The sequence below is a fragment of the Balaenoptera physalus genome, assembly GCF_965194825.1.
Source record: "Balaenoptera physalus genome assembly, chromosome: 9".
Taxonomy (NCBI): domain Eukaryota; kingdom Metazoa; phylum Chordata; class Mammalia; order Artiodactyla; family Balaenopteridae; genus Balaenoptera; species Balaenoptera physalus.
Genome location: NC_138888.1, coordinates 42,205,526 through 42,216,503, shown reverse-complemented (window position 1 = coordinate 42,216,503; position 10,978 = coordinate 42,205,526). Strand labels below are relative to the sequence as shown.

The 10,978-nt window shown below is 38.8% G+C and overlaps 1 protein-coding gene across 2 annotated transcripts in view; it reads right to left on the bottom strand.

The window, feature by feature from the left end:
- Positions 1-818: 818 nt before the first annotated feature.
- The window catches only part of MAN1A1 (mannosidase alpha class 1A member 1), a 173,963-nt gene continuing 163,803 nt past the window's right edge, over positions 819-10,978 (bottom strand). For both annotated transcript variants that reach the window (XM_082474678.1, XM_082474677.1), the window contains exons 12-13: positions 1,803-1,918; positions 819-1,402 (exon numbers count right to left, since the gene is read on the bottom strand). In XM_082474678.1, the coding sequence (XP_082330804.1) occupies positions 1,276-1,402; positions 1,803-1,918 (243 nt within the window). In that variant the 3' untranslated portion in view covers positions 819-1,275. The remainder of the gene's footprint in view (positions 1,403-1,802; positions 1,919-10,978) is intronic.

Here is a 10,978-nt window from a genome sequence, read left to right as displayed (position 1 = left end):
GTCATATAATCATAATTATTTTGATCTGCTACAGGATTGTAGGGGATTGGCAGTGTCCATTCCTACATATTACTTCTAAGCGGAAATCGCTATGTTGAATTTAACCAGACAAAATACACTATATCCTAATTTGGCCTAAAAGTTTATTAGATTTTCCTCAATTGACCATGAATAGATACATTGGCAAAAATTCTTTCAGAGTTAAATCCTGCTTCCATAAACTGAAATGAAATAATTTACTACATTTGAGAAAGTGCTCTTTTCAAATCTGAAAAACCTGAAAGAAATGTAATGGTTTCTTTTTTTTGAGAAAAAAAAAATTAAAGATGAAATGCAAACAAAAAACCGTATGAAATACTCACCCTCTCTTCGGAGAGAGCCCCAATTTCTTCATATATTCAGATGAAAGCAAAAGCTAACACACTAAAAGTTATACAATTTCCTTTTAAAAAATATAATTCGGTAACAGCAGAGCTCTGAAAAACTGGAAAGCTCACTTCACTGTGTGGTAGAGAATGGAAGAAATTAACCAGTACATGATCCAGAGATGACACAGGGCATTTAAAGTAAACCCTGAGAACTAATTCCCAAATTAGGAAACACTAATATAAGTAACCAACAAAAATATACCGTGGATCCAATGAAATGAGGTCAAGAGGAGATGATCCTTTTGGGATGACATTCTAATTTGAATTAAAATGTGAGTAAAGTATTTTAGAAGACATTCTATCAAATAATGATAGACCTGCATAAGGAGGCTTGTCACAGTTATAAGATCTGTCTCTGGTGGATAGACAAACCAGATTAACACGAAATTGAAAAGGAAAAAGCTTTTTATTATTTAATTTATTATTATGGCTTTTTGCAACATGGCAAAACATTACAGCTTAAAGCAGACATCATCTCCTCATAGAGGAGGAAAAATTTTTGCAGTCAAATCAAAATTGTAATTAAGAGGTCATTGGTATACCATTCTATTCAGTTTAATAAAAATGATACTACACCTTCATGAACTCCAGAGATAAAAGATTACTTAAAACAAACAAACAAACAAAAAACCATGTGATTCACTGAATGAATAATAAAGGCTACAATAAGGAATTTAGGTCCATCTATGTCTATGATAATAAACATAAAAGACTGCAAAACAATTTTAAAACTTAGAATGATCACAGACCTATTATTAAAAATTCATCATATGCCTGATCACCAGAAAAAGAATTATTAAGGTATGCAGTGAAGGGAATGGAGGAGAGTAAAATATAAAATGTCTTTTTATTTCTCATTGACTTCAACTTTCTTTATATCCCTAGAGAGTACAGGGAGAAGATGTGCCTCGGTATTGAAGATCCAGTGTTCCAGTGGAAGTAGATCATCATCAGAAAATATTAAGTACAAATATCTGGAGAGAGAAACATGGGTATGTGAGGCCTGAGAGACCCTGTCAGCCAGTGAAACCACAAAGAGACAGAAAAAAAACACATCAATGTCTCCATTCATCTTATGGAGAATCATGGACAACCGTCAAGTATAGCAAAACCTGAAGGGGTATACTCATTAATGCCGAAGAAAGAAGCTGCTCTGTGCTTTGGTCCCTGTGTACGAGAACCATACAAAGCAGTCCCAAGTCATTGAACTTACATGATGATGAAAACACACCTGCAATTACTGCCATGCATGTAGAATGGCATTCGGAAGCAGTCACGCTTGATGTTATTTGAATGTGTTCATGATAAAGACAACTAGAAAGAAGATCTCTTCAGGTATCTTAGTCACATACATCCAGAATAATTTTTACTTACTTTAGTGTTTCTGCCAGGAAGAAACTCTGCTGCACATCATCATAGCTCTCCTTATGGAAGTAAACATCCCTGAGGCCTGAATAGCCTCCTTTCACTCTGCAGTGTTTCTCCAAGGCCTAAATCACAAAGAGGAGGGAAAAAAATGGTCACATTCCAGTAAACTGACTGTCACAAATTTTTACCATTAGATTGTCACATTTAAATAAAATAAGGATTCAAATGGAATGACAGATTGCAATAGTTTCAGGTGAAAATTTAAAAAACCATAACATGTAAATGCAAATAAAGTATGAAAAGTTAAAGGACATATGGACGGTATATCTCATCTAATTGGAAACACTTCTACATTTAGTTCTGGAATTTCAGTGATTTTTACCATTTCTTTTTATGGTCTAGAGCAGGATGCATCAAACTACAGACCACAAGCTATATCCAGCCTGCTTTTTGTTTTGTAAGTAAAGTATTATTGAACCACAGCCACACTCACTTGTTTACATATTGTGTGTGGCTCTGTTTTTTCACTACAATGGCAGAGTTGAGTAAATGCATAGGGCCCCCAAGCCTAATTATCTCTGGCCCTTACAGAAAAAGTTTGCTGACCCCTGGTCTAGAGAGATTGTTCATGTCAACTGGGATTCTAAACCGCTGGTTGAGAAAGTGTACTGGACCAAAACAGCTGCTACTATCATCAGAATATCTTACTTAAAAAAAATTGATTGTGGAGTACTGAGTGATATTGGTGACCGACAGATATAAAAGAGAAAATGGAAAGCAGTGAAAAAAACATGCTTGGTATCTATTTCTGAAATACATTTTTCTTTTCTTTAGTCTGAGATGGAAGAAAGATGGGATGAAACCACTGGTAACTACCAAGAGAGAAATGAGCCTACATTTCTATAGCTGCCTGACTACAACGAGTACTACAGTCAGAGATGGGAAAGGACACCAATTGGGCAGTGTGGGAATGAAAATTTAGGTAACACCTAAAATAACTTGCCTTCCATTCTGTCAGCTGCTGCTAACCTGACTGCTCTTTGTATTTGGAAATTACACTGGTTTGCTTTGCTGGTTACCAGGTATAGTCATCTCCAGGAAAGTTATTTTCTATTCACCACATCCTATTAATTCTAATAACTATATGGTCAAATAAAGATTTCCACTGTATACAAACTGTCATTGGAAATCTGGTTCTAATTCACAGAATGTGGACAAAAATAATAAAGTGTAAGCCTAAACCCCTTAAAATTTTTAATGAGATAAAGAAAACACAAGAAACATGAAAAAAATGTTACTCTTAGGTTCTCATGTCATTATTCATTTATTTTTCAGTTTTCTTTTACAGATCACAACCCTGTTCCTCTTTTTTTATGTGCATAATTACATCATATTTTCCTCCCATTTAGCTCAACTACCAAGAAGATATGGCATAGATCTTGCCATGTTAGTTGAGAAAAATCTTCATTGGCTAGAAAAGGGCTTTGGAGGAAAGCACGGCTCTAAGCATGCAGAGCCCAGAAAACGTGAGATGGAAGGCAAAGGCAGGGAGCAGGAATGTGGTGCTGAGCGCTCAGCTTCCATCTGCAGACACTGATAATGAGGATATTGACTCTGCACCCTAGGGCTGGAGGGCAGAAGGGAGAGAGCATGGGGCCCGGAGGAGAAGCATTTAATTACCAGGTGAAAGAAAATCTAACTGGCAGGCTATGTGAATAAAAAACACCCATCTCCTCGTTTGGTACTGTTTAAAAGCCCTGGGGAATATAAGAACAATTAACTTAAAAAAAAAGCTTCCATTATATTCTTAGTTTCAGACAAAGAGCTAAGTGGGGGAAAAGCCTGAAGAAAGGAACTTTCAGGTCCTATTATATTTTTCCTTCCTTCTTTTTTGATAACAGTTCTTTTTGACAAAAAGTCAAATACCAGATACATGGAGTAGGTCAAAAATTATTTGTAAAAAAGGAAAAAAACCCCAAGATTTAGAAGACATGGGTAAATTTGTTATTACTGAACATAATGAAATCCTATTTCTAGACATCTTCTTAAAAAAAAGACTTTATCCACAGAAGTTTTTCTTGGTTTGCCCCTTGAAGTTCTTTGGTAATAAAGAAATAAGCTAAAGAGAGGGCCAGGCATGATAAACAGCTAACCCTCCCTCCCGTAGAAATTTCTAAAAGCTCCTTCTTTTATTATAGAAAAAAGAGTTGTTTTTGGGGTAGGCACTGCCCAAACGTTGTTCATCTTTTCAGTTCACCTCCACTCATTCTTTTTCTCCCCCAATCCTGATGTGGTGAACCAGAGTAGTCAAGAAGACAATCTAACGTTTTAGAGGTGGGGACCAAATCCAAGCTCCAGACTCCCTAGCTGTGGCCTCAGTTTCCTGGACCCAGGCAGCATGCCTTTTCTCAACATGAGGTTGTCCTGAGAATAAAACTCAAGACTAGTCCAGAAGATGGCGGAGGAGTAAGATGTGGAGATCACCTTCCTCCCCACAAATACATCAAAGATACATCTACATGTGGAACAACTCCTACAGAACACCTACTGAACGCTGGGAGAAGACCTCAGACTTCCCAAAAGGCAAGAAACTCCCCATGTACCTGGGTCGGGCAAAAGAAAAAACAGAGACAAAAGAATAGGGACGGGACCTGCACCTCTGGGAGGGAGCTGTGAAGGAGGAAAAATTTCCACACACTAGGAAGCCCCTTCACTGGCAGAGACGGGGGTTGGCTGGGTGGAAGCTTCGGAGCCACGGAGGAGAGCGCAGCAATAGGGGTGCAGAGGGCAAAGCGGAGAGATTCCCCACAGAGGATCGGTGCCAACCAGCACTCACCAGCCTGAGAGGCTTGTCTGCTCACCCGCCAGGGTGGGCAGGGGCTGGGAGCTGAGGCTCAGACTTCGGAGGTCAGATCCCAGGGAGAGGACTGGAGTTGGCTGCGTGAGCACAGCCTGAAGGGGGCTAGTGCACCACAGCTAGCTGGAAGAGAGTCCGGGAAAAAGTCTGGAACTAAGAGGCAAGAGACCACTGTTTTGGGGTGCATGAGGAGAGGGGATTCCTTCCCTGTCTGTCCACAGAAGGCAGAGCACTGCCTAAAGAAGCTCCAGAGACGGGCACGAGCCGCACCTATCAACTCAGACACCAGAGATGGGCTTAAATGCTAATGCAGCTGCTGCAGCCACCAAGAAGCCTGTGTGCAAGCACAGGTCACTATCCACACCTCCCTTCCCAGGACCCTGGGCAGCCCGCCCCTGCCAGGGTCCTGTGATCTAGGGACAACTTCCCCAGGGAGAACACACTGCGCGCCTCAGGCTGTTGCAACGCCATGTCGGCCTCTACCACCGCAGGCTCGCCCCGCATTCTGTACTCCTCCCTACCCCCGGCCTGAGTGAGCCAGAGTCTCCTAATCACCCGCTGCTTTAACCCCGCCCTGTCTGAGAGAAGAAGAGACGCCTGAGGGCAACCTACACAGAGAGGCAGGGCCAAACTCAAAGCTGAACCCCAGGAGCTGTGCGAACAAAGAAGAGAAAGGGAAATCTCTCCCAGCAGCCTCAGGAGCAGTGGATTAAATCTCCACAATCAACTTGAGCTATCCTGCATCTGTGGAATATCTGAATAGACAACAAATGAACCCAAAATTGAGGCGGTGGACTTTGGGAACAACTGTAGACTTGGGGTTTGCTGTCTGTGACTGACTTGTTTCTGATTTTTATGTTTATCTTAGTATAGTTTTTAGTGCTTGTTATCATTGGTGGATTTGTTTATTGGTTTGGTTGCTCTCTCTTTTTTTTTTTTACTTAATTTTTAAATTTTGTTTTATTTATTATTATTATTATTTTTTCTTTCTTTTTTTCCTCTCTTTTCTTCTAGCCACATGGCTAACAGGGTCTTGGTGCTCTGGCTGGGTGTCAGGTCTGAGCCTCTGAGGTGGGAGAGACGAGTTCAGGACAGTGGACCACCAGAGACCTCTGGGCCCCACATAATATCAATCAGCGAGAGCTCTCCCAGAGATCTCCGTCTCAATGCTAAGACCCAGCTCTACCCAACAGCCAGCAAGCTCCAGTGCTGGACGCCCCATGCCAAACAACTAGCAAGAGAGGAACACAAACCCACCCATTAGCAGAGAGGCTTCCTAAAATCATAATAAGGTCACAGACACCCCAAAACACACCACTGGATGCAGCCCTGCCTACCCAAAAGACAATATCCAGCCCCACCCACCAGAACACAGGCACGAGTCCCCTCTACCAGGAAGCCTACACAACCCACTGAACCAACCTTACCCACTGGGGGCAGACACCAAAAACAACAGGAACTACGAACCTGCAGCCTGCGAAAAGGAGACCCCAAACACAGTAAGTTAAGCAAAACGGGAAGCAAGAGAAATATGCAGCAGATGAAGGAGCAAGGTAAAAACCCACCAGACCAAACAAATGAAGAGGACATAGGCAGTCTACCTGAAAAAGAATTCAGAGTTATGATAGTAAAGATGATCCAAAATCTTGGAAACAGAATGGAGAAAATAAAAGAAATGTTTAACACGGACCTAGAAGAAATAAAGAGCAAACAAACAATGATGAACAATACAATAAATGAAATTAAAAATTCTCTAGAAGGAATCGATAGCAGAATAACTGAGGCAGAAGAACGGATAAGTGACCTGGAAGATAAAATAGTGGAAATAACTACTGCAGAGCAGAACAAAGACAAAAGAATTGAGGACAGTCTCAGAGACCTCTGGGACAACATTAAACACACCAACATTCGAATTATAGGGGTTCCAGAAGAAGAAGAGAAAAAGAAAGGGACTGAGAAAATATTTGAAGAGATTATAGTTGAAAACTTCCCTAATATGGGAAAGGAAATAGTCAATCAAGTCCAGGAAGTGCAGAGAGTCCCATACAGGATAAATCCAAGGAGAAACACACCAAGACACATATTAATCAAACTATCAAAAATTACATACAAAGAAAAAATATTAAAAGCAGCAAGGGAAAAACAACAAATAACATACAAGGGAATCTCCATAAGGTTAACAGCTGATCTTTCAGCAGAAACTCTGCAAGCAAGAAGGGTGTGGCAGGACATATTTAAAGTGATAAAAGGGAAAAACCTACAACCAAGAGTACTCTACCCAGTAAGGATCTCATTCAGATTCCACAGAGAAATTAAAACCTTTACAGACAAGCAAAAGTTAAGAGAATTCAGCACCACCAAACCAGCATTACAACAAACGCTAAAGGAACTTCTCTAGGCAGGAAACACAAGAGAAGGAAAAGACCTACAAAAACAAACCCCACACAATTAAGAAAATGGTAATAGGAACATACATATTGATAACTACCTTAAATGTAAATGGATTAAATGCTCCAACCAAAAGACATAGACTGGCTGAATGGATACAAAAACAAGACCTGTATATATGCTGTCTACAAGAGACTCACTTCAGACCTAGGGACACATACAGGCTGAAATTGAGGGGATGGAAAAAGATATTCCATGCAAATGGAAATCAAAAGAAAGCTGGAGTAGCAATTCTCATATCAGACAAAATCAACTTTAAAATAAAGACTATTGTAAGAGACAAAGAAGGACACTACATAATGATGAAGGGATCAATGCAAGAAGAAGATATAACAATTGTAAATATTTATGCACCCAACATAGGAGAACCTCAATACATAAGGCAAATGCTAACAGCCATAAAAGAGGAAATCGACAGTAACACAATAATAGTAGGGGACTTTAACACCCCACTTCCACCAATGGACAGATCATCCAAAATGAAAATAAATAAGGAAACACAAGGATTAAATGACACATTAAACAAGATGGACTTAACTGATACTTATAGGACATTCCATCCAAAAACAACAGAATACACTTTCTTCTCAAAGTGCTCATGGAACATTCTCCAGGATAGATCATATCTTGGGTCACAAATCAAGCCTTGGTAAATTTAAGAAAATTGAAATCATATCAAGTATCTTTTCTGAACACAATGCTATGAGACTAGATGTCAATTACAGGAAAAAAACTGTAAAAAATACAAACACTTGGAGGCTAAACAATATGCTACTAAATAACCAAGAGATCACTGAAGAAATCAAAGAGGAAATAAAAAAATACTCAGAAAAAAATGACAACGAAAACACAACGACCCAAAACCTATGGGATGCAGCAAAAGCAGCTCTAAGAGGGAAGTTTATAGCAATACAATCCTACCTCAAGAAACAAAAAAAATCTCAAATAAACAACCTAAACTTACACCTAAAGAAATTAGAGAAAGAAGAACAAAAAAACCCCAAAGTTAGCAGAAGGAAAGAAATCATAAAGATCAGATCAGAAATAAATGAAAAAGAAATGAAGGAAACAATAGCAAAGATCAATAAAACTAAAAGCTGGTTCTCTGAGAAGATAAAATTGATAAACCATTAGCCAGACTCATCAAGAAAAAAAGGGAGAAGACTCAAACCAATAGAATTAGAAATGAAAAAGGAGAAGTAACAACTGACACTGCAGAAATACAAACGATCATGAGAGATTACTACAAGCAACTATATGGCAATAAAATGGACAAACTGGAAGAAATGGACAAATTCTTAGAAAAGCACAACCTTCCGAGACTGAACCAGGAAGAAACAGAAAGTATAAACAGATCAATCACAAGCAATGAAATTGAAACCCTGATTAAAAACCTTCCAACAAACAAAAGCCCAGGACCAGATGGCTTCACAGGTGAAGTCTATCAAACATTTAGAGAAGAGCTAACACCTATCCTTCTCAAACTCTTCCAAAATACAGCAGAGGGAGGAACACCCCAAACTCATTCTACAAGGCCACCATCACCCTGATACCAAAACCAGACAAAGATGTCACAAAAAAAGAAAACTATAGGCCAATATCACCGATGAACATAGATGCAAAAATCCTCAACAGAATACTAGCAAACAGAATCCAACAGCACATTAAAAGGATTAAACACCATGATCAATTGGGTTTTATCTCAGGAATGCAAGGATTCTTCAATATACGCAAATCAATCAATGTCATACGTCATATTAACAAATTGAAGGAGAAAAACCATATGATCATCTCAATAGCTGCAGAAAAAGCTTTCAGCAAAATTCAACATCCATTTATGATAAAAACCCTCCAGAAAGTAGGCACAGAGGGAACTTACCTCAACATAATAAAGGCCATATATGACAAACCCACAGCCAACATCATTCTCAATGGTAAAAAACTGAAACAATTTCCACTAAGACCAGGAACAAGACAAGGTTGTCCACTCTCACTTCTATTATTCAACATAGTTTTGGAAGTTTTAACCACAGCAATCAGAGAAGAAAAAGAAAAAAAAGGAATCCAAATCGGAAAAGAAGAAGTAAAACTGTCACTGTTTGCAGATGACATGATACTATACATAGAGAATCCTAAAGATGCTACTAGAAAACTACTAGAGCTAATCAATGAATTTGGTAAAGTAGCAGGATACAAAATTAATGCACAGAAATCTCTTGCCTTCCTATACACTAATGATGAAAAATCTGGAAGAGAAATTAAGGAAACACTCCCATTTACCACTGCAACAAAAAGAACAAAATACCCAAGAATAAACCTACCTAAGGAGACAAAAGACCTGTATGCCGAAAACAATAAGACACTGATGAAAGAAATTAAAGATGATACAAACAGATGGAGAGATGTATATACCATGTTCTTGGATTGGAAGAATCAATATTGTGAAAATGACTATACTACGCAAAGCAATCTACAGATTCAAGGCAATCCCTATCAGACTACCAATGGCATTTTTCACAGAACTAGAACAAAAAATTGCACAATTTGTACGGAAACACAAAAGACCCTGAATAGCCAAAGCAATCTTGGGAAAGAAAAATGGAGCTGGAGGAATCAGGCTCCCCGACTTCAGACTATACTACAAAGCTACAGTCATCAAGACAGTATGGTACTGGCACAAAAACAGAAATATAGATCAATGGAACAGGATAGAAAGCCCAGAGATAAACCCACGCATATATGGTCACCTTATTTTTGATAAAGGAGGCAAGAATGTACAATGGAGAAAAGACAGCCTCTTCTATAAGTGGTGCTGTGAAAACTGGACAGCTACATGTAAAAGAATGAAATTAGAACACTCCCTAACACCACACACAAAAATAAAATCAAAATGGATTAAAGACCTAAATGTAAGGCCAGACAATATAAAACTCTTAGAGGAAAACATAGGCAGAACACTCTATGACATAAATCACAGCAAGATTGTTTTTGACCCATCTCCTAGAGGAATGGAAATAAAAACAAAAATAAACAAATGGGACCTAATGAAACTTAAAAGCTTTTGCACAGCAAAGGAAACCATAAACAAGACGAGAAGACAACACTTAGAATGAGAGAAAATATTTGCAAACGAAGCTACTGACAAAGGATTAATCTCCAAAATATTCAAGCAGCTCATGCAGCTCGATATCAAAAAAACAAACAACCCAATCCAAAAGTGGGCAGAAGACCTAAATAGACATTTCTCCAAAGAAGATATACAGATTGCCAACAAACACATGAAAGGATGCTCAACATCACTAATCATTAGAGAAATGCAAATCAAAACTACAATGAAGTATCATCTCACACCAGTCAGAATGGCCATCATCAAAAAATCTGCAAACAATGAATGCTGGAGAGGGTTTGAGAAAAGGGAACTCTCCTGCACTGTTGGTGGGAATGTAAATTGATACAGCCACTATGGAGAACAGTATGGAGGTTCCTTAAAAAACTAAAAATAGAACTACCATATGACCCAGCAGTCCAACTACTGGGCATATACCCAGAGAAAACCATAATTCAAAAAGAGTCATGCACCACAATGTTCACTGCAGCACTATTTACAATAGCCAGGACATGGAAGCAACCTAAGTGTCCATCAACAGATGAATGGATAAAGAAGATGTGGCACATATATACAATGGAATATTACTCAGCCATAAAAAGAAATGAAATTGAGTTATTTGCAGTGAGGTGGATGGACCTAGAGTCTGTCATGCAGAGTGAAGTAAGTCAGAAGGAGAAAAACAAATACCGTATGCTACTACATATGTACGGAATCTAAAAAAAAAAATGGTTCTGAAGAACCTAGGGGCAGGACAGGAATAAAGAGGCA